At 37.2% G+C, this 25,793-nt stretch overlaps 1 protein-coding gene and 1 long non-coding RNA gene across 3 annotated transcripts in view; one reads left to right on the top strand and one right to left on the bottom strand.

The window, feature by feature from the left end:
• hcn1 (hyperpolarization activated cyclic nucleotide-gated potassium channel 1) overlaps positions 1-25,793 on the bottom strand; it is a 100,793-nt gene that overhangs the window by 49,888 nt on the left and 25,112 nt on the right. For both annotated transcript variants that reach the window (XM_084137768.1, XM_084137767.1), the window contains exon 3: positions 1,975-2,136. In XM_084137768.1, the coding sequence (XP_083993894.1) occupies positions 1,975-2,136 (162 nt within the window). The remainder of the gene's footprint in view (positions 1-1,974; positions 2,137-25,793) is intronic.
• LOC311097840 lies at positions 11,162-15,203 on the top strand. The gene is made up of 4 exons (XR_014609333.1): positions 11,162-11,301; positions 12,398-12,432; positions 14,101-14,452; positions 14,872-15,203. It is a non-coding gene; the product is annotated as an uncharacterized lncRNA (long non-coding RNA).

Genomic DNA, 25,793 nt, shown 5'->3' with positions numbered 1-25,793 from the left:
CAAGTATAAAATGTTCTGCCCAGTGTCTCGGATTTTAACAGCAATGGGACGTGCAAGTCCATATTTTCATATGCTCATGGTTGTTTCATTTAGAACATATTCTGACTAACTGATGTTATCGTGTTGTGTTAGTTGTTTCAGACGTCCGTTCATGACTTGGTCAGACAAATTGAAGTTAAAAACTTAATTTTCCCATTTGACTGTTGTGTCGTCATGTAAAAGCACCAAAATGTCAGCGGCTTTAACATTAATGGCTAGCTAAATAGTCTTTGACATGACAATGACAATGTCTTAAGATTTTGCCATTGCACATTACAGCTTATTCTGGCCAAGAATCTCCCACTTAAGGCATTTGATATACTCACAGCGAAGTTAATTTTCGTTCTTCGTTTTGGGGTAAAAAGAGGTTTGAAATACGCGAGTGGCGGTATACTGTTAGCAAACATCCTGATGCCGCGCAAGCCGCTGAGAGCGGCGTTTAGATAAATGTTAATGCTGAATGCTTTCCTTTCAATAACAAAATAAACACAACAAAAATGACAGCGGTGAAAAAACAGTAGTTAAGAAAGCATCTGACCATTGCAATGTGGATGTTTGCACGAGCTCTGCAATTCGGCACTTCAGTAAAGTCATGTCACGTTTATTTATAAGCCATTTTATTCAATAGATTGATTAATAGCAAGCAGCGCTGCAGTATTAAACATGATATCGCCACGGACCAATGGTAGTTCGAAGGTGTTTACCAGCTTTGGCAAGCTGTTTCGAACTTCCGAATCAAACACAAAATGAACTTCGTTTTGGCCTGATTTAGTTCGAAATGACGTCACACCAGTTCATTCTACGATTTCACTTGAAGTATAGCGAGGCCTTTAGACAGGAAGAGGACTGTCTGTCAACATGTCGAGCAATTCACCCTAGTTTGTGTAAACTTTGTGTTCAGAATGTTTGTTTATCTAAATGAACTAAGCACTTGAGATCAGTAAGATTTTTTTATGTTTTTAATGATTTTTAATTTTTTAAAGAAGTCTTATTCTCACCAAGGCTGCATTTGTTTGATTAAAAATACAGTAAAAAAAAGTTATATTGTAAAAATTATTTTTACACATTTATTAAAATATAATTTATTCCTGTGATAGCAAAGCTGAATTGTTTTCTGTCTTTAGTGCCACATGATCCTTCAGAAATAATTCTAATATGCTGATTTGGTGCTCAATAAACATTTCTTATTATTAAGACAGTTGTGCTGCTCAATAATTTTGTGGAAACCATGATACATTGTTGGAGGATTCTTTGATTGAATAGAAAGTTCAAAAGAACAGCATTTATTTGAAGCCGAAATCGTTTGTATTATAAATCTCTCTACTGTCGCTTTTGATATATTTAATGCATCCTTGCTGAATAGAGGTATTAATGTGTACATAGTGTATATAGTTCTGTTTGTGAAATATCTCGTTTATTTGTTACTAAGTGCCTCAAAAATGATTTAATGATTAGTGCTTTTCAGTTTTGTATGCATCAGAGAATCAGCAGATGGACAACAGAGACTAGTTTGCCAACGACCATAGTATGCCATTTTAATATTACCAGTGTAACCAGGTGCTTTCTTTGTTCTTCTGTATTTCGCAGGAGGTGAATTTATGTCACGATTAAGTATTTTGCTGTCATAAGCAACAAAGCCACCCTTGGATCCGTGAGAGTTGCCACAGAAACGAGCAAGTCCCGTCATGTGAACATTTCACATGTCATCTCGTAATTACGGTAATTCTGACACTATGTGAATGCAACATGTATTTACTGTCATTACCAAGTTTCTTAATGAAGAGCAGTTAAACATTCAGAGAACACTTTCACTAAATCGTGTCTTATCCTCTGATCAAATGATCATTTTGACCTGATCCAGTATTTGGTCCAAAATAAAAATGACAAAATTCTACAAACTAGTAGAAAGAGTAATGAAAAGTTTTGAATACTTACAACCATACCGTTTAAGGACACCCAGCAATCAGGAGGGAAGTCTTGCAGGAGGGGCACCAGGAACTGCAGGCATCCGTCCCAGTGACACAGCAACAACATCATGCCAATCAGATTAAAGATTCTTACCACAGCACTCGCCAGGTCATACGTCATATGAAAAATCTGGAGGAGGAACACAAGGAGAACAAGGTCAGTGGTTTCATTAAAGAATTAGCTTTTGGACAGGATGGTGTTTTGTTGAGTAACACAAATCACTATTTTGCATATTGAGAAAACAGGATGTCATGTGACACTGATGAGTGGAGTAATGACTGCTAAAAATTCAATTGTTATCACAGGAATTAATTATTTTTATATTTTCCCCACAGGGCCATGAGATTTACAACAGTCATTTCAGAGTTGAAATATTATGAAAAGTAATATTTTTCTTTGTATGAATAACATGCAATGATGAATCATGCACAATAAATCAGAGACATTTATTAAGAAAGTAAATTGGGTAAATTTAATTTTGTCTATATTGACAACCACATTTCCTTACAGATGTGAGTCTTGAAACATCCTGTTAGCAACTTTCCATACCATCTCGAATACTGAACGTAAAACTGGAGTCAAGCCCCTATTCCCTACCAGTATAACCATATCAGTGACAGTGACCAAAGTCATATCCAATATGGCGACGTCCATAAAACTAAGTATCACTTTTGATACGACAAGAGTCCAAACAAGCCGAAAGTTCGTCCGTCAGATCTTCATTAACCGACCGGAGCTAGAGTATCTCCGTCGCTATAAGTTACCGAAAGCGAAACCACACACGAAAACCCGCAACACATGGTAAACACGCGTTTGTGCAGTTGTAGAGAGGCTCTCTCGCATACACACACGTGACAGACAGTACGGTTCCGTTCACACAGATCGTCCTGAAAATGTATGGGTGTGAGTTCAGTTATAGAATGCGGTTGTATTAAGGACTCTAATACAGGACTGACAACCATATTCTGTTGCTGTGTGAACGTGGCCTAAGTAAGACTGAAATGCTGCTAGATAAGCCTTCAAAGTAGCCTGTTTCCTGCCACTCGCCCTTACACTTCTTAATAACCCGTGTGATGTTTCTGCATTACTATGTGGACAGGGCTGAGAATGTCATGCCTTTTCACCTCTTTGTAGATTTATATTGCTAATAATGCAGTGAGAATAGAGCATCACGGGAGCACAGCAGCATCTCCGAATTTACAAGTCACTGCCCTGGAGGATTCAAAACAATTATGTTTAAACCCAAAGACAACAGTCAACACAAAAGAAGATTTGTTATCCATCTCATCTTCGCCTACTAAAAGGTCTGATACTTAATATCTCTGCATCAATAAAACTGCAGTAAAAAAGGGCTGTTCTATATTCCGCAGCAGTTCTCAATTGGTTTTGCTTCAGATTTTACATTAGACATTGAGTGTAACTCATCATGATGCTACATTTTTATGGTAAACCAGCCCAAGCGGTTTTGTAAACCGATAAACAACATCAGGAGAGGGATTTACCAGATTGGAACAAACACTGGGCCGAATATTCAAAATACAGCACATAAAAAGAGCGATCCTTCTCACCTTTAAAAGCATACTTATTTTTATGGTAATTTGCATTTAATTATTTGCATAGCATTGTTGCAATAGATCTGATGCTTGTTTTGGTCACGACCCACCAGTTGAGAACCACTGAGAACACCGCCAACATGCACTTTAGGTAGGCTTACAAACGATTGCAAGAGTCCCTTTCTTTCTTCCACATTTGCATGTGTTTTGAGCAAAGGTAGATTTGGTTTGAGTTTCACAAGAGCGATACAGCCAGGAGGCGAGAGAGGAAGATACGAAACAGGGGACGTGGTCTGAAATGATATGAGATTACATATAAACACGGCAGATGATTAGTCATATGCAAACTACATTGTGTGCTGGCACAACAGAGACTCAGAGGGGTGAAAGGCTTTGAATGCCGAAAAAATCAATTCAGGCTTGGCAAGATGCAAGCGGGTGGCAATTTTAAACAGAGTGAAATAATGCAGAGAAATGGATAGGGGAAGTGTATGTGTGCGTGTGAAAGAGTTTTGTTTTGCTGCTTATTCTGTGTAGTCGACCGAAAGAGATCGTGGTTGTTATATAACTCACATTGCCTCTTTTTTAAACTTAGACTAACACAACTTCTCAGACAATTCACAACCAAATAATTGCATTTTACTCCCGTAATGTGACATTTTTCTGGGTGAAACAGGATTTTCAAGGAGTAAAAACGCATGGCAGGACTTGATCTTATTTACTGCGAATTGAATGAATTAGGAAGTGGTCTCTGTATGACAGGTCATTTTAGGGGAAAATAAGAGGAATTGGAGATGTCAGACAAAAGAAAGTATTCTTTTTGAAAAAAATTACAGTACAAATAGAAACCTTTTTTTCTGTTTGCAATAACATGCACTGATGTATATGGGATGCATATTTAAAAAGTACTAAGGGATCATTTTAATCAACCCAGGTTAATTGGAAAAATGTGCCTTTGGTGATTTTTCTGTGAAATTATATTATGTTGCCCCTTGCACGTTTCGCAACACTTTTATGTCCAGTGAAATGTCCTAGCGTTAAAGGCGAATTTAGTTTGATCTGAAACAGATGAACATGAATCTGGCATCGTTTTATGTTGGTTTGTTGTAGGTAACAAGTGCAGTGCTATACCAGGGTATTTTGTTGGTGTTTTACTGGCAATAGAGTTCATTTCAGCTGGAAACTACAGTGAATTGTATGTTTAGGTAAGTTTTTGGAGTTTTAGAAAAAAAAAGGAAAAAAAAGGCGATATATATGGAGCTATTCCAATGAGCCTATGCTGATTTCATATTGACTTTTTAAGAGCATGCCACTTCACTACTATGAAATATTCTGACATTGCAATTCAGGATGAAACTTTTAAACATCACCTCCCATCCAACATGAATAAAGAGACCGATTGTCTTGGTTAATCAAACAAGCTCATGTTATAGCTTAGTGCAATCGTCCATCGTTAGCGAACGGCATGGGATAAAAGGTTTCAACAGCCATGGCTCAGAACAAAGCCGATCTTCTCTCCTGAATGCCTCCGTGGGCACCCTCACTAATTCAGCCATCCCTCATTTGCATGAAAAGCCCATTAACTCCACACATCTCTCAGTTTCTTTTCTATCCGGGCCAGTTATTTCATTATACAGCCCTAGCCGGAGAAACTCAATACTTACCACCTCAAAAAAGATCTCTACTTATGTTTTTCCCAGCTTCAGTGTTAACTGGTTTTGCATGATAAACCCTGTGTTGCTGTGGAGATTTCCCCTGCCAAATTAAGGTAGGATTTGAAGCTGAAAGTAATTGTTATCTATGTCTATGAAATTGCTCTCGCTCTCCACATATGGCTGGAATTACTAAGGTGTGAATTTGATGTCATTTTAATGGCCGCTTATGGTATGGGCCTGCACGCTGCGGTGATGGGTTAAGTTCATTTTATGCTCCACAAAACCCACAGTAAGATGTGGTGACCTTTTGTAGTCTCACACTATTTTTGAGTTACCGCAGAGAAGCTGAGGCGTCATTATGTGATAACAGAACAGACTGCCAAACTGTCTTGGCAAATTTCTCTTATAGTTTGACGCTTGTAATGTGATACAGAAGCATTTCTTTATGAAATACAGAGGGTGTTGAATTTCTTTCGTCACAAATGCATTTTACTAATGAGAATTGATATTTGAACTCATATGTCCATATATCATCATACTCAAGAAAACATCAAAGTTAACCATATTTACTTTCTCAAATGTCCCTGGTCTAATTGTCAATGGTTTAATCAAAATATAATTACTTTCTATACCTTATAGTCATGTACCCAATGCCATGAGGGTGGAGAAAAAGCCTGCCCTACATCATTTCCTGCTTTTTTACTCTAAAATACATCACATTATGGAAGTTAAATGTGTTGTGAATGTAGCTCCATCATGCCTTTAAAGTGTGTCATATCAACATAGCAACAGTGCCTCAGTCAATGGTGTGAGTTTGGGTGCTTTCTCTCTTTTTTTTAACCAATGGCAGAAGGGAGTGGTTTGAACTGTTTGAAACCCTTATTCATTTTGGTGAATTAAGTGACACAGACATTATATACTTTAACTTTAATTTTTTTTTTTAAGTCTAATGTCTAAGAGTCAAATCCAGTGGCACCTCCTAATTTAAAGCTGTAATAGTCATTGAGCTGTGGGATCAAGAATATTGTCAAAACACATTAACCTTCAAATTGGCCTGTGGAAATGGCTGTATCTTATATACATATGACTAGCATTGTATCTATATTGGTTTTCTGGGTCATGTAAATACACCTCATGGGACTGACAAACAATATCAGGAAGTGCTGACATGGAAAAGGCCCTCAAAGCCAATTAATCAATCCAATCTTAAATCAATATTCACAAACAGACAGACACCAGATTTCTCTGGTGAGGATTATAACAAAAAACCTTACACAGGTATGCAAAGAAGACACTAATGTTTAGCCAATGCACTGCAAGTGTGCGGCCCAGTTAAACATATTTAACATGCACCCTTGCATTGCTCTATAGTGCTAACAAGTCTAGTAACAAGTGGTAATTTTAAAGCAAATGTGTTGTTATTCAAGTAGCTAGCTATAGACATGCTGACAATGTTCTGTAGCTAACTAACTTTCTCTACAAGATTATCCTCAAACTATTGCTCTGCCATGCCATTTTTTGACCTGAAAGGGAAAACTAGCTGTAGAAGGAAGCTGTTTATGCTAATGTCTGTAGTAGCAACTTTAGTATGGTTGCCTTGTGGAATCCATACTTGTTGGCTTATTAATTGCTTTCTGACACATTTTGGAGATAGATGTGTCTGCGTTCACATCTTCATGTATTCTTCATGACTTAACAGTTAAAATGTTGTATTTCTAAGCTAAATGTTCGAGCTTGAGTCGTAGGGTGGTTGGAGGTGATTCACCAACATGAGAGCTACTGAGATCCTAATTGCATTTTATCCCCATTCTACCCTTGAACAAAGCAATTAACCCCAGGTTTCTCCAAAGGGACCATTTCCACGATTGTTTTCCTGTAAGTCACTTTGGATAAAAGAGTTAGCTCAATTGTATTAGCAATTTCGCCATATTGAATAATAATAGCTTAAAGACATTATTTTGGAGTTTACATAAAAAATAATGTGTGTTACATTTTTTCCTTCAGGTTTCCGCTTTGATCTCTATAACAAACAACAGCGTTGTGTAGAAGCAAAGCACTATGGGAACACGAACCAACAACACTCGATTAATGCTCAAGGTTACTGGTGGAAGGGCACACAGCACTTAAAAGATCAGACCACCAGCATCAGATAACCCCTACCAGGCACTGCCACGGACACGGATCGAACACATGAGCCAGTCCAGAGTCCAGACATTCTGCAATCTCATTATCGTCCGCCAGGTGAAAATCATACGTCTGAAGTATTAGTATTGTCTACAAGCTGCTTGATTTGAGGTATTATACTTGGTGTTTGGGTTTTGTTCAAATCTATAACCCTAAGTGTGAAAAATAGTAATAGTGAGTCTTGCCTTACAGTCTATTTCATAAAATAATCATAAACAATTAAACAAATAATTTTACATTTAATTATTTTAATCAATTTAAGTATTCAGTTATTATTCAATTATATATTCAAAGAAGTAAAACATTTTTGCACAATTTTTTTTTTTTATAAACTTTTGCATGGACCCCCCAGCCTCCAGTCTGAAAACCCCTTTTTTAGGCCACATGTCTCCTGATGACACAGTTTTCGAGTTTGAATAGCTACTTCTCAGTATTTACTCATATACTTATAAATGTAAAGTGAGATTGATGTTTCTTTCAAATGAGCAGCAGATGAACAAACCAAATGGAGTAGGAGGAATAGACATAAAAAAAGAAAGAAAAATAGTTTATAATGGTAATAAGTAGGCAATAGAGTCAAGCAGAGAGATCGGTGAATGCCAGAGCAAGCCTTGGGCGGTCTACACTTACTTAATATCAATTATTCTCCAGCTCGCTCTCCTTCTCAAACTAGTCTGTTTATCGTTCTGTTCTCCTCTTGGTTTGTGGTGTTTGGAAGCAGATTCCTCTAGTTAGTGATTTGATTATGTATCAGTTGCATCCTCCATAATGGTGTTATCTGTCCCGGATGTATAAACCTCAGTGGGTTTGTAAGTCGTGTTCCACTGTGCCCTAGTGCCTCATGGGAAGTATGATCAGGCTTCTGAGAGCAGTGTATCCTAAGGCAAAGGTCTCCCAGAGGAATGCAACCAAATTAATGCATTTCTGTGATGACAACTCTCAGTGTGTTTGGCATGGTAATGGATATGACAATGTTGATATGTTTGGTCTTGGCGGAATAGATCTGCTACACTGCTGCTGCTGTTGGTTATTGCTACTGCCGATACATATACAACACACAAGTAAAACATGCTGCTGCTGTACAATATAGCGATCTATACAGGTGGAGCTGGGGAAGAAGGAGGGTTTCTGAAAGTGCTGCAACTACTACAGCAAATGCTGAAGTAGTATTTTAAGATTGAGCAGTGAGCTCATTGGCTACTGAACCAATCAGCTGTGCCCTATAGAGAATGAAGTGATTGCATACAGATTGAGTTAAGGACCTCTCAGCCTGTGACATCCAGGGTTTCATGACAGAACTTTGTATATGCAAGTATTGTTTTTTCCCTTTTGTCTTCTTTATATATATGTTTCTCTTATATAGGCTATGTTTACTATGGTAACCATTGATTGGTAACCAACTATGGTCAATTTTCATATAGAGAACTACAAAAAAAAAAAAAAAAAAAAAATACTTATGATAAATACATTATCCCCCCAAAAAGGGGGATAAAATGTTGCTGGGTCACTTATAATAGCGATACAACATAGTCATTTTGAGAGGTTCATTCTGTGGATTAAACTAGAACCAGTAAAAAGAATCTGCATTTGCTTTAAGGTAAAAGCATGTTAAATCCAATCAGTTTATGAACACATTTTCAACCTAGGCTGATTGAAAACATGCCTCTACTTACATTTCAGAAAAACTTCAAAACCTATACATACAAATCATATTAAACGAATACATGGTTACGTTTAGAGTATGGTTTAGTTTATGTGGCACTTTATTTTCAAATGAGAGCATTCATCTTTTAGCGCCACTCACCATTTAATTTTCAAACTGATGAAATATATACAACAACCAACGTAATAAAAGGTAGCTGAATTGGTCATTTGTTTTGAATAAAACTGAATGTACTTTTTGTGCCACTCACTAGACGTTTCAGTTTGAAAGTATCGCGGAACATGCAAGAAACGACAGAAATTTCGCCAGGCACATGTTTTTCCAAAAAGACTGTGTTGCACGTTTTACTTAAAAACTCGTTAATCACATCAATCTCCCATTTATTCCTATGCGAACCTGATGAACTGTTAAACCAGAATTCTGTAGGAACCGCTGCTCAAGCTCCATACTTTCTCTTGTTTTCCTCTCTATTCGTCTTCTCGACCTCCTTCTGTATCTCCACACTCTTTCTTTCTCTCCTCCCACCGCTGTCTCTGGGAATGGCTCGGGCAACAGCAGTGATACAGTAGAGGCTTCTGTAACTCTATTAATCTGCCTGTGCGAGAGATACTGTAGCGGTGTACAGTGCACAAGGGCTAAAATTAGCCAACGGCTGTGAGGCCTGATGTTTCACAGCGCCCTGACCCATCACCATTCCAGCACTATCTCACACGCACGCATGCTTAGTACACTCACACACCGCTAAAACACATATCATCGCAGACTATATCTGTACTAACATACATGAAGAATCGCACTCAAAGGTACACATCCAGGGTCCAAAATGAACACTTTCTAAGTACCAAATGTGTGCAAAAATTGTGTTTTTATAATAGGTGCAGTTTTATTGAGATACAGAGACAACCCAGTCTATTAAGTTTATAGTTAGCTACCTAAAAAGCATCATGTTTAATGGAACAGATATATGATGCTAACTTGAGTATTGACTATAAGTATATACTGCAGGTTACTAGTGTACAAGATCATGCACTTACACATGCAGTACATTAGTCAAGCATTTGTAAATTTACATAAAGCATATTTGTTTGTATAGTATGCACTCTACAGTCAAACTCATGTTGTAATGTGCATATTCAAACAAGCGCAGAGCTAACCACGAATACACTGACACAAAATTCAAATAGACTCTCTCTCTCACACACACAGACACACACACAAATAGAAGCTAACAACATCTAAGGGTTTAACGACTGCTTTAAGACCCAAAAAAGACAGGAAAAGTTATAAATAAATAAAAAGAAAAGATTAACAGGCAGACACACGTTAGCCTATTAGCATTGCTAATGTTACATAGTAGGCTGCTGGATGGATGCAGAGTGACCTTGACAAAAGGAGGGAATTGTGTAAAATAGTGATCATAATTATGATCAAAACTACATTAGCTTTGCTGAACTGAAATTAGCGCTAATGGCAGTAAAACAACAACATGTGTTCTTTTTCACACAAATTATGATTACAGGGGCAGATTATTGATTAAAGTCTTATTTTTGTGTCGTTTCTTGCACAATACTTTATGACCTCAACACACTTTTACCATAGTGCATGATTTATAAACTAATACATTTAAACGTTTTCCTTAAATAACCAGCTCCATATGTATGGCTTTTGTGATGTATAAGCTTGCTCTGTAGCTCACCTGGTACAGCACTGCACATGTGAAGCAAAGCGCTCGGGTACAAATCCAGTGAAACACAAGTCATGATAAAAGACACTTTGGCAGTGTTGCAAAACGAGCAACGTAATCATTTTGCAGAAATGCTGCCCCAGGCACGTTTTTCCAGTGACCCTGTGTTGCTATATAAATATCACAGGACAAGGAGAGATAGAGAGAGATTTGTAGATGATAAAGAGACATTCCGATTGTCTCAATCACATTTGCGTATGTGAATCTCTAATCCTCATTAAAGAGTATATTAGTCAGTTCACAGTAAGCAAACTCATTCTAACAGAATTAGCTGTATCTTCATAACATCTCTGTTTAGAGACACTTCATGCATAAAAGCGAACTTCATCATTTGAACATTTCTTATGCTGACATAGCTTCCGTTACTCTAACTGGACATTGTGTATGTGTATAACCTCTATTAAAAGGTTGTCAAGGATTAACAGGGACTGATTTGCTGGGATTAAAATCCATGACTGGACTCATTACAATGACAAAGGAAGAAAATAGCTGCAGGTATGTCCTTCCTTTGTTATTCCCCGAAAAAATCTGGTGTTGTTTCTATATACAGTGGCCCCAAAACATATTCAGAAGTAGTTTGCAATATACATACAAGTATGTATATATAATCTTTAATTAGCAGTGGAAATCTTGAAATACAGTAAGAACCATATTAGTGGTATAACATTATGTTGATGTGTTCGGCTTTATGCAGCCATATTTTGCTTACTGATTTAAGATGCATCTTGTGCAAGAATCTTTACACAATCTAACAAGCTAAATGAAGTGGAAGGGCTTTGCGCAGAAGAGGAAATGTGACTCACTGCGTTTGCTTTGAGGGGTTCTTACTGTTCTAGAGGAAGACGGCTTTTTACAGTGTGCCTGGCAAACTGCCGCATGGAAATGACATCAGCCTCTCTGCGCTCCGTGAGGGCCTGTGAACCGGACCCCCATGGGGTGACAGAGAATGGGCTAGAACTTTGAGCGCAGCCTCACCGGCTGTCATTAAACCTTCTGATTCAGCCCATCACGGAGCCATTTAGCACTTTCATGTCCTACTCATACCGACCTGACAGTCTTATAGAGACGAGAACCAATGGGTGGCCTATGCTGTCAGTGAAATATGTGTGAGAAATCCGGAAAAAGGAAAGATGAGGGATTTATTGTGGGGAGGGGGAATAGTGATAGATGTGAAGATTCAAATGGAGTGAAAAGCACCGAATAAAAGAACATTAAAATCGCACAAGAAGTAGAGGAAAATGTGAGGTATGAATAAAGTGAAATTGTAGGGATGCACAATATTTTCCTACCAAAACAGATTTGTTTATGTGTTGTATCAGTTGATTTTGGATATACTGTGTATATCATCAGATAATGGATATTTAATGTTGTATTTTGATATTAAAATTTCCTATTTTGACATTTATATTATCTAATGCTCAAAACCCTAATTTACTGTACACTGTTAAATGTAATCTCAAAATGAATATCCATTTGTATACTGTAAATTAGAATATTTTGTTGCCTAAATTCACTAGAAGCATTATTTTACAGTTTTTTTTTGTTGTTGTTTTTTTTTTACAGAATTTTAATATCCTTTTGTGCTCCACAGAAAAAGAAAACCATACACTTCGGAACAACATGAAGGTGAGTAAATGATGCATAATTAATTTTGGGGGGGTGAACTGTCTCTTTAAGAGGAATGTAACTCTAAAAACCACAGTTTTATGATGCATGCACATACACAAACACACAATGTAGTGTTTACTAAGCTCAGACCTATAGTAGAAATGCCATGTAACAGTCCAGACTTTACAACTAGGAGGCAGTTTTCTCTGATGAGTCCCTGATGTTATTCAGTGACTAGAGACATTATTAATTCAAGCCAAAGTAACGATCAATGAAAACATTCCTTCAGTCGCTGCCGTGTGTGTGTGTAAAGGATTTGGCATCTCAACCCTGCCGGCTATGTTTTACCTCAGAGTACAAAACATCTGACACTTCGATTACTGAAGTTCAAAAGCTTTGTGAAGAGAAAGGCAGCTGATCGAAAGGTCATCTCGCTGCAGCATTTCTCACCAACAGAATAAATGCATTTTCTTTCTTCAGAAACACAGAAAAGGTCTGCAAAGGTTCAGGAGTTGTCAGAGCATCATGATTCAATGTGCTGAAATCTGGGACATCCTGCTGAATTTTAATGGATCAGATGAGCGTGAGGGGAAGAGGGCAGAGCGATTTATTCTCTTTGATAAGAAATGGGATATTTAGTAAGCCTCCTTGTAAACATTGTTTTTCGCCATAATCTGGCTTCAGACAACAAACGTGTTCCCTCACGTGTCTGTCCATCTGTGGTGCATTTCAAGCTCGCCTTATTGCTGTTGTGACATTCTGATGTTTGTTTCTTGGAATTGGATAAAATATCTTTATCGTATAAAATCTTTTCACATGGAACAGATATCATTCTTTAATCTTTTATCCATTAGTGGGTTTTCCTGTAAGCCATAGCATGTTTGTGATGATTTATGGCCTTTTGTTTTGTTCTTTTGAATTATATAACCAGAATAAAAACAAGACGTCACAACATATGTACAGTAGTATCTAACTTGTTTCATTGGTGGTGTTAATAATTAGCAACCAGGACACCACAGCAACCAACCAGAATGCCCTAGCACCCATGTGGACCACCCTAGCAACCGCATAGCAATACCTTAGCATCCACACTAAACTCCCTAGCAACTGCATAATAATGCCATAGAACCAACCAGAACACCTAAGAAACAGTGTACCAGTGCCCTAGCAACCAGAACACCATAGCAACCACCCTAAACTCCCTTGCAACTGCATAGTAATACGCTAGGACAACCAACATCTAAGAAACCATGTAGCAATACCCTAGCAACCACTTTGGCCACCCTAGGATCTGCATAGCTATGGTCTAGCAATGTAACCAACTGATATAACCTAGCAACCATAGAGCAATGCCCTAACAACCACCCTGAACTCCCTAGCAACAGCATAGTAATACTCTTGAGCCACCAATCACACCTAAGAAACCATGTAGCAATGCTCTAGCAACCAGAACAACATAGCAATGCCCTAGCAACTAATCAGAACACTCTAGCAACCACATCCTGTAGCAATGCCCTAGCAACCACCCAAAACACCTCAGCAGCTGTATAACAATGCAGTAAAAACATGAATCAGCATTGACTTTTGTGTGTTCAAGCACTGCTTGCATTTGTTCAGATATCTTCTTCAGATGTAAAAGTCAAGTTTCTTTCTGATCTTTCCCTTCTCTTCATTGGTTTGTTTCAGTACTGTGGAGGAACGTGGACTCTCGTGAAGGGTGTAAAAACACGTGCTGGGCTGGAATGAGTGCTGATGTGGAACAGAAATGATGAACGATTTTTGCTGCCTGATCTCTCCATCTTTACATGCCCTAAGTGGCGCATCCTCCCTGCACATCTCGGTCTGGGCTGGGCCGGTCTGGGCTGCAGAGGGTCTATTTTAGTCTCAGAAGCGTGATAACCTCAACTCCTCTGCTCTTTTAATCTGAGCTGTGGCACACTGAGGCCTGAACAAGGCACAGAGCAGCTCTCTTAATTCACCCTGGCTTCTTCTTCCCATCTCGTCTATCCGTCAAAATGGTTCAAAACACTAACAAAAAGTAAGTAGATAATGTCATTCATACAATTCAAAACCCCTATATCAAATCTTGATTAATCACATCTAACATAAAAGTTTTTAAATACACACACACACTTTTTTATGGTGACTTTCAAAGGAAAGAATTAGAACAGATACTTTACAAACCTATCAATAATAACATGAGACACAAGGCCCATGTTACATTAGCAGCTTACATTGTATGTTATTTTAAAACCAGCCTTGTGTGGAAGGTTTCTAAAACAGGTTTCTAAAACCTATCATGCCCAAGTCCTCATATTTCAATGCCAAACAGACCTTACTTATGGTCTGAGGGTAGAGGCAATCGATTCTTGGATGTAACACAAGAACATGGGACAAAACAACAACACAAACTGCTAGCTTCTGTTAAAACAGCTTTACTCCATTTACCACTTACAGGGCCGACGCTAGCGGGGCGAAAGGAGGTGACGATTCTGGCCCCGTGATTTCAATCGAGGGGGAACATCAACATAGGGGGGCATCCGCCCTGTAACATGATTTAAAGTGGGCCCACAGCAACAACCTGCATTAGGGCCCCGGATACCCCAGCTATGGCCCTGACTGTGTACACTCATTAGCAGCAAGCAACGATGATATCAAACTTGGCATTTTCTATGACCTAGAGGCCTAAATTCTATTCACAGCTTTCATTTTTGATATATTTATATCAAATATCTGGCCTCTGCTCAGTTCATTTGTTATACGTGTAACATTAAACTAGGTAGATCTTGTTCAAGCTTCCCGTTTTCATTGATGTATCATTCTGTACATCTTCAACATGAACAATAAGCGCTATTAAAAATGCAGCTACGGGAAAGCTGGATCGATTAAATTCTTTCATATAGTACAAGTCTAATATAGCCAAAATACAGTGGACCATTTATTTATTTGTCAAAGTTTACATTGATTAGCAGTCTTTTTTAAAGCAAGGAAAAATATAGTCACATGGGCATCGCATACAGAAAATAACGATAAAGGATCATATGTTAACATGCTCATAGTGCTGGTTGACCGATCATTTTTAAGGCAAGACACCCTTGGTGAATGCTTGCAAAAAAATTTTTGCACAAGAATTGCAAACATGTTTTTGCATAAGTTTAAATATGTAAATAAGGCATTACCTAACTAAATATGAACTAATTTGCATACACTCCCAGAACAGAAATCTGAAAATCGGATAAAACCCTTGTTTCATTTTTTTAAGTCAAAGGTTTTTACAAAAGGGATTTTTGATATATCTTTTTATCACTCCATAGATCCATTGTAAACCAGAAAATACTGTCAACAGCCACAGAAAAAAATAATAATAATAATAATTCACCATGTTTTAAGGATTAAAATATCATCAGGTCAATGATGAACAAAACCCTCAGTAAAAAAAACTTTAGAATATAGATCGGAATAAAACTGTAAAGTTTAATTTAGTGGGGATTTCTGACTCATATTAAGAAAACAGCCTTTAATACATTTATTGTAATTGAAGTGTGCAGACGCTAATAGATAAAGTGCAATGAAACAAATACTTTAAAGTGTATTTTTCACGTGTAGGGTTGTCAAATGTACCAGTCGGTACTTACAGTGCTATGCATAAGTTTAGACACCCATGCTAAAGTTGACTAAAAAGAGGAATAAAAAATCCTTTGGAAATTGAACTTAATGCCTTAATTAAAAATATTAGGAAAAATCCAACCTTTAAGGACACCAATTTTCTTTGTGAATGAATAATGTATCGTAAATAAATAAATGTTCTTCCTTAAAATACAGGGTGCATAAGTCTGGACACCCCTATGTTAAATTCCCATAGAGGCAGGCAGATTTTTATTTTTAAAGGCCAGTTACTTTATGGATCCAGGATACTATGCATCCTGATAAAGTTCCCTTGGCCTTTGGAATTAAAATAGCCACATCACCACATAGCCTTCACCATACCTAGAGATTGGCATGGTTTTATTTCAGTTAGCCTAATAGCTGGTTTGATTTGCATTGAGAGATGATGTTATGGAAAGTACTCCATGCCAATCTCTAGGTATGGTGAAGGCTATGTGATGATGTGGGGCTATTTTAATTCCAAAGGCCAAGGGAACTTTATCAGGATGCATAGTATCCTGGATCCACGAAGTAACTGGCCTTTAAAAATAAAAATCTGCCTGCCTCTATGGGAATTTAACATAGGGGTGTCCAAACTTATGCACCCTGTATTTTAAGGAAGAACATTTATTTATTTACGATACATTATTCATTCACAAAGAAAATTGGTGTCCTTAAAGGTTGGATTTTTCCTAATTTTTTTAATTAAGGCATTAAGTTCAATTTCCAAAAGATGATTTTTTTATTCCTCTTTTTAGTCAACTTTAGCATGGGTGTCTAAACTTATGCATAGCACTGTAAAAAAAGTTGATGGTACCAGTACCGGTAGTACCGGGTATGTTCAGTACCTGATAGATGCTACTTTCAAACTCTCTCATTCGTGTTTGTTTGAGCTCACTCTTGAGCATCAAAGGTTTCTATTTACAGCGTGTATTTACAAATGTAAAATCATATCTGTTGAGCGCATGAACGCAATGGCCTATCAGAGTAAGTTAGTCAGAATGCGTATTTCATTATAACAAACAAAGAGTAAACTACTTGGTACTGTGACAGCCCTACTTTCCACTCGTCTGAAAAAAAATGTGACATGAAAAAGCCAATCAGCCGAAATCTCAAAACAGATTTGTCATGCCTCAATCATATTTTTTGTTTTGTTTACCTGTAAAATATCTTTAAAACAATATAAATTTACTTTGTGTACTTGATTTCAGGGAATACACCTTGAATCAAGTGTGTTTGACTCAGGTGGTGCCCATATTAGATGGAGAGACTGAGAAAGAGACAGTAATTGCCTGTTATTTCCATCTGGCAACATCACTACGATAGCCACAACCTAGAAAGCAGCCAAGACATCATCCACTATCCCTAATTATAGAGCCTAAATTACCAGAGTTAAATTATTGATCAAGGCCACAGTTAATGGTTGTGTCAGATAGTTGATCTCCCATGATTCAAATGCCAAACTCCTGATCCCAGACAACATCGCTCAGCAAGTCTGTGATCATTCACACAAATGAACAGCCTCATGTGGGTCGTAATGGGAAATTCATTCCCTTCAGCACACGGGGAGGGTGTCACCTAGATCCTGTAAAACATTTCCTTCAGGCAAATATAACAGTGTGCGATGTTTGATGTAAAATGATGACCTGGCACGATCATCTTACAGGTTTGACATTTCAGCAAGTACATATGGTAAATTATTTATATAATCGGACATTTTAAAACATGAGATAAATACAGGTTAGCTACAGGATGTTGTTTTAAAGGAGGAAGCAGCAATTTTTTTTAATTAATCAATGTTATTATCAATGTTGAAAAATGTTGTGCCGCTTCATATTTTTGTAGAAACCGTGAGACATTTTTCTCAGGATTCTTTGATGAATAGGAAGTTCAAAAGAACAGCATTTATTTTAAACAGAAATTTTTCTCACTTTTGATCAATTTAATGCATCCTTGCAGAATATAAATATTAATTTCTTTAAAAAACATCTTACTGACCTAAACTTTTGAACAGTAGTGTACAAAAAATGAAACAAAAACTATGTGAATGGTGGATTATGCTGCGTGAATTTATAGGCTACATGGATTTATATGCTTTATTTCAATATTGTGACTACATTATTTAATATTTGTCACAAATACAAATGTTTGAGATGTCCATTTAATAATTAGTGAATAAAACACTGGTGCATTTCGATAGGTCATGCACATACTTTGTTATCTGCCCCCTTTTTTTGACACATCTATTCTGGTTGAGTACAACCTGTATGTCATAAAACATGTTCGATAAACCTGTCAGTAAGATATTGCTGTCAAATAAACTTTTAGGGGCTTAAACAAATTGAAATGTATCAGGACCACCATCTATAGTGACATTTTGGTGATAGCAATAATGGGACGACCGTGAGATCTGAGTGACAGTCTAATGTTTCAGTGATGTCTCTATCTCAAACAGACTTCTGTTAGAGACTAAAAATGTTGCTCCGCTCTGTTCTTATGTTTGGGGGGGTTCGACTGTCCTCATAGCTAAAAAAAGCATCTGAGACTGCCAGAGCTGTCTGATCTCGTATAATCAAGTCTGTGATCAAGAAACTTTTTTTTTTTTTTTTATTCGTGCAGCACAATTGACGGAGAGCATCCAGGCTCAAAGGTTTCCAACACAGTCACAACAAATCACAGCAACTATCAATGCAGGATGAGGCTGAAATTTTGATTAGTTAGATCTTTTCGGGATGGGCGGTCAATGTAGTTTTACAACTAATCCATTCAGAATTTTAAAAGGAAGAAGCTACTTCATTAACCTCTAACACGTTCTTTAATCTAAAGGACCATATTTAGTCATGCTGGCTTATTCATTCCAGTGGGAGTGCTGTGCTGCGTGCACACACACACACACACACACACACAGAGAGAAATGCATGCAGATATCTCACACACACACACACACACACACACACACACACACACACACACACACACACACACACACACACACACACACACACTGTACTGTTCCTATGACAGATTGGTCTCAGTGTAATACCAGCAGAGAGCCTAAAAGCACATTGATTTAAAAATGGCTGACATCTCTCGCTCTCTTTCTCTCTGGTGTCTTTGGGCCAGCACTGTTCCCACTTCCATGTTTAAAATGATTCTTGATCTCATGTGACATCTTTATCTCCAAACATGCAGACATGTGTGGCTGGAAACATAAATTATACAATCTGGTAAAAAGTATGGTGGCAATTATGCACTCATTTTGTAAATATATTCTTTCAGAAAACATCTGAAGGCCATGTGCATAAAGATAAATTATATTAACCAGTAATATTGTACCGTCAGATGTTTCCATCCAATTAATTTCCACTCTACATGATCTCCCGCTTAATATTCTTTATCACAGAGGTATGTGACATTCTCTTATGCTCATCAAGCATATATCTGCATTTATTTGATCAAATATATAGTAAAAACAGTAATATTTTGGAATATTATTACATTTTTTTCTTTTGAATGTATTTTAAAATTGATTTCATTCCTGTGATTGCAACACTGAATTTTCAGCAGCCATTACTCCAGTCTTCAGTGTCACATGATCCTTCAATTCTAATATGCTGATTGGATGGATGGATGGATAGCCTTTATTTGCTCAAAATGGTTAAACAAATCATTCACTCTAGTAGTCATAACTAGCTTAGCGCTGGAGCCAATGTGGTGTGAAGGAGAAAGTCTGTTGTGTGGAGGAAACAGAAGTGGGAGGAAGGAATGAAGTCCATTCATCCCCATCTAACTTCCAGACTAAACACAACTGTAGATCTATACAGGGAAAGAGTGGAGCTTAAACAGATCCAGGTTCATACTGGATGAGCTTGATGTGTGCCAACGGTGGGGTGAGAGAGGAAGGCTAGCAGTCAGTGAAGGAAGAGAGAGAGAGAGTGCAGATGAAAGAAGGAGATGCAGCAGTGGCTACAGGGTTAGTACGTTCTGAAGAGAATGACAGTTCATTAGGAAGTAGTCCAGTGTTCGTCTGTTCACTGTTGAAGGTCATCTGCTAAATGAGTAAATGAAATATAGAGCGATGGGAACAGAGAGAGAGAAAAAGAGGGTGGAAAGAGAGACTTGGCAACACTCATGTACTGAGACTGCAGTCTGGACGGATTAGGACATGATAGAGAGCGAGAATAACGCAGAAAGATCATTGAAGAGGATCCGCAGTGGTGAGGTTACAGAATTCTGAGCCGGCTTTGCAAGAATTTGATGAGAAATATTTTAGTTCTTATTGAGATGTCTGACTTTTGATTGGAGAATTCAGTGGACCTGAGTACAGTTTGAGACCTTGAGATCGGTTCTGAAACTCTAAAGATGCATGTGAGTGGCCTTTTTTCTCTGAGAGAAAGATGAGAAGAAGAAAACTTAAGCAGAAGTCTTCCTTTGGATTTTATCTTATATGCATCTTAAAAATAAAGTTTCCAAAAGGGGGGGTTTGCAGTTAGAAGAACGATTTTTAGTTCCCCAAAGAACCTTTCAGTGCACAGTTTTTTTAGTGGAAAGAATATTAAAAAAATCTAAAGAACCCTTTTCCACTATAAAGACCCTTTTTTGCAATGGAAAGGACCTTGTTAATGTTAAAGGACCTTAGATGCCAATAAAGAAACTTTATTTTTAAGTGTGAGACACTGTGAACGACTGAATAACACTTAAGAGCAGAGTGCGAATTACCCCACCATAATTGGGGGGTACTGCTCCTTCACTTCTTCTATGACCATCATGGTCCACATCAATCCCCACCGTGATCGCCAAGTGCAACATGTGTTGTGCACCACACATACAAGGTCTAAACATGCGACAAACTGATAATCAGTAGGCTACAGAATATATTGTTATTATATATCCAAAAGAGAACTGTTTTGATCAACTCCCAAAAGTTAGAAGTGCACTGAAATACCATTCTATTTACTAGTAAAAGTAATACCTTTACAAGAAGCCTATTGCCTATTTCAGGGTTTTTCCTGGCTCAAAATGAGGCGGAGGTGGTAAAATCATAATAATGTATTTGTATTTTTTTGTAGATCATCATACAGTATAGCCTAATGTGTTTCCCACATTTTTTTGTTGGTGGAGCTTGGTATCTCTAGGGGGGAAGAAAATTTTGTACATTTTAAAGATAAATTCATTAATCTGGTGCACTTTGAGTCACCCGAATCCACTGTTAAAAATAAATAATCCACCCGCAAACCGCCCATATTCTTTGATTTAGATATCTGCATCTGATCATCACATTACAATTATTCAAATTCTTAGTGTTAAGCATGATAATATGGTAACATATCACACTGAAGTAGGCTGATTTAAAATGAACATTTATTTAAAATAAAAGTTCTTCTTTTGGCAAAATTACATTTCCTTAATAGCCTAAACAGAGGCTTTACTCCCTTCAAGCTTAAATTGTCAATGTTTCATTACATCAATGTTTGAAAACACTTTTTTATTTTTTTGTACCTTTATAAAGGGCATTTTCCCCTAAATTTATTAAATGTATGCTCCATCTTTCATTTCAAATTCTTAAATTTGATAAATATATTCAATTAAAATAATTAGACACTAGGCTGTTACCAATAAAATTAAATAATTTACATTGAAAAATTATAACTGTATTAAATTAGATTATTTTAAATATTTTTGAATATACAAATAAGGAATGTTGAAAAGAATGATACTTTATGAATCTAGCGTTTTGTCATTCAACGTTGACACTTGCTTGAGAAGTTGAAGTCGTTCTCCATCTCCTTTGCTTATAGCCACGGTGGTTAAAAATGGTACGGTCCACAATAGGGGTGTCTGAAATCGATTTACATTAAAATGTTCCTACAGTGAAAATAGGAGTTGACTTGTATTGTAACTGTAATTATATTTTTTCACAATATCAGAAAAATTATCTGACCCCCCCAAAACTGATATTTCTGTCCCTTACTGGGTCTTCATTGGGGGGTATAGTACCCCCCAGTACCCCCTGTAATTCGAACTATGCTTAAGAGCCGGTTCTTTATTACAAAACAATCACAAATGATCCATGAATCAGTCGTGAACTCTTAATTTGATTTTAATTTGGGTACTTTGCTTTTTATAAATAAATAAATTCCAAAAAGTATTATACCAGTTGGTGGAGAGTGTGGTTCAGAATGTGGTTCAGAATCGTTATTGGAATTGAACTTGTTTTTCATGTTTATGGTGTCTGCTTAAGCTAATCGTTTCACTGTGGAAACGGAATGAAGCGGCAAATGATTATTACAAATTCCCAAGATCTGTAATTTCATGTCTGGACGACACGCACGCACAGTTGAGCCATGAAAGAGAAATGCACAAACATGAAAGAGGGCGAATAAAGAGGCTTAATTTCTCCTGAGAGTGTAACAACGCAAAGACTTCTTAAAGGAGGATTTGAATTTTCTACCCTCTTTCTCTAAAGAGCATCTGTCCTGTTTTTAGTGTCGCTCTCTCTGTCACATGTCTTTCTGCATTACTTAACAGCTCTTGGTCTCAGTGCAAAAATACAGCAGTGATACTAAGCTTGGGCTTTTCATAAACATGCATAAGAATTATTTGCCCTTGGGCTTCTTTTCTACTGCTACCCAATGTCATCATCACCAACCCATTATCATCACCAGTTGCATCACTTTTGAAATGAACGTGTGATCGATTTAGCTTCAGCACTTAAGGTATACAAATACACTGTCGTATAAAACCTCATTCGGCATTCTGACATCTTCAGGATTTGAGTGGATTTTCAATGACAATTGTTTCTCATGAGGTACAATGGTAGCGCTGTTTCCCGGCCGAATCTCATTTTGTTTTGGCCCGACTCTACCTAAACACACTACTAAAGCGAAGAACTGTTTAATTCTAAAAGGATTACTCCAGTTTGAGTTCAGTTATAGACCAAACTTACGTTAGCTTGTCAGCACGCTTCATGGACTTTAGCACATTAGCACGGTTTGCACATTAATATTAGTGGGTTAAATTACTAACTTTTAAAAAAAAAGATTCCTTTCAGCTACAGTAAATATTGGTAATTGGACGCTCCCCGTGAGAATATACAGATGCGGAAAATGTAACTCATTCCTTCACATCAAAAGACACGTCTCAGTACATTAACTTGGCAACAAGCCATTAGCTCACCAAAACTTTATAATGAACTTTTGCGTTGTGACATCACTCATCCAAAATCTGAGACCCAATAAAATATACATTTGTTAATGTATCTCTTTTATTGCTTTTTAGCTATTTTGAGGGGAATATCAAACATAAAATGTACCTGACATAAATCACTGAAATAGGCAATCCAGAGAAAACACATTTCTCTTTGTGACAGCTCTAAGCTCTATAAAAAAGAATATGAACTAATTTTTGCCAATCAGAAAATGTAGTCAACTGCCTATCACTATGTTCAAGTTTGTTGTCTTTGGAGGGTGTGCCATTGGTTAGAGAGAGTGTTTAATTTAGTGGCTAGGTATGGTGAAATTTATCAACCTAAATGTACTTAAAGCTTTAAAATAAAATCATTATTGGCCGTTTTTAATTAATACACATATCTGGTATTTATGTACATGATTCATCAGTGCATATCATTCAAAAGTATATAATAATAAAAATCCAATCCATCCAAAATGACTTTCCTTTTCAGGTGACATCATCTAGTCTGCAAAAGTTTTAACCAATGAGTGTTGGGCGTGTTTCAGGAAGGGAGGAGTCATCCATGATAGACTGGTAGGAAACGCCCACTTATGAATCAATCAATTCCTGACTAATTCCTCTACATTTTTTGTTGTTGAATATACACAAATACAGAAACAAACATTAATATTGTGGAATGTTGTTACAACTTAAAAATAACTATTTTCTATTTTGATATATTTCAAAATGTAATTTATTCCTGTGATGGCAAAGCTGAATACTTTTATTTATCTTGATCTTTTTGTGGGAACCATCATACTTTTTTCAGGATTCTTTAATGAATAGCATTTATTTGAAATGGTTTTGTAATATTATAAATGTCTTTACTGTCACTTTTGATCAATTTAATGCATACTTGCTAAATATAAAGTTTTAATTTCTTTATTTATATATATCTGAATGAACTTTTAAACAGTATATTGTATGCCACATTATGGAATTAAAATGAGTTATCATTTCACATGGTTCCCTAGTGTGCAGGTTTGTTGCAGCAGGATTTACTGTATGTCCACCGACCAGTCCATGTCTACTGTACACACAGCCACAGCTACAGATTAGGCTAATCTGTGGAATTATCAGTTTTAAATAGTCCACGTTCCTCCTTCATTATCCAGAGTGGTCTTGCAGATGGAACGTCAACGTGCGTTAATGCTGCTCTACACTTTTCTTTTTAAATTTGCTTTAGCAATGAAGAATCCATGTGCATTAGTCACACAATGTCATGCACTTGTCATAAACAATGCAGTCCCCTTACTGAACTTTTACTGCTGCAGTTTCTGCTTTGGTCTACAGGAGGCAGTGCTTGGAAAAAGTGGGCTTTTGCGTGAGTCAGCATTTCTGTGCCATATGTTTCTTACCAAGTGGGAAAGTACTTTAAGGTAGTGAAGTATAACTAAAGACCTAAAGCCCCAGCAGGCTGTTCCTTCATTGGAAAGAACCCCAGTTGGTGCTTTTTAAATGTCACAGAACACTGACAAATCTCAAGTTGTGTTAAAAAGCAGTGGTGTGAGAAATAGTTGAGTTCCCTAAAATGGAAGTGTCCGAGTCTATCCCCTCTGGCACGCCGACTGGCGCATGTGCAAGGTGAAGCAGTGGATATTCTTTAATAATTGGTTCTAGACTAGGAGCACCTTCACAAAAATACCTCAGGTGAAAATAAGCGAGCAACCACATTGCCAAGGAGTTAATGATTTATTGGATCAGATTCCACATCTGCCGCTGATGGGGATTTGACCAATGCCATCACACACACACACACACACACAAAAGACTGCTGTGGTCTTTCCTTGTTTTTATCATTAGAGGTGTATCAAAGCATGCAGTTTGTTGAGGAGAGATGTAGCCTACTATTACTCTTCTAAGTGATAAGACAAAAATCATGCTTTTCCAATGAAATTAAAAAGAAAATAACGTATGCAAAATAAATGATCTATGTATATATATACAGTGAGGAAAATAAGTATTTGAACACCCTGCTATTTTGCAAGTTCTCCCACTTGGAAATCATGGAGGGGTCTGAAATTGTCATCGTAGGTGCATGTCCACTGTGAGAGACATAATCTAAAAAAAAAAATCCAGAAATCACAATATATGATTTTTTAACTATTTATTTGCATGATACAGCTGCAAATAAGTATTTGACCACCTGTCTATCAGCTAGAATTCTGACCCTCAAAGACCTGTTAGTCTGCCTTTAAAATGTCCACCTCCACTCCATTTATTATCCTAAATTAGATGCACCTGTTTGAGGTCGTTAGCTGCATAAAGACACCTGTCCACCCCATACAATCAGTAAGAATCCAACTACTAACATGGCCAAGACCAAAGAGCTGTCCAAAGACACTAGAGACAAAATTGTACACCTCCACAAGGCTGGAAAGGGCTACGGGAAAATTGCCAAGCAGCTTGGTGAAAAAAGGTCCACTGTTGGAGCAATCATTAGAAAATGGAAGAAGCTAAACATGACTGTCAATCTCCCTCGGACTGGGGCTCCATGCAAGATC

The sequence above is a fragment of the Abramis brama genome, assembly GCF_963993115.1.
Source record: "Abramis brama genome assembly, chromosome: 15".
In the NCBI taxonomy this organism is placed as follows: domain Eukaryota; kingdom Metazoa; phylum Chordata; class Actinopteri; order Cypriniformes; family Leuciscidae; genus Abramis; species Abramis brama.
This window is presented reverse-complemented; position numbering and strand designations above follow the sequence as displayed.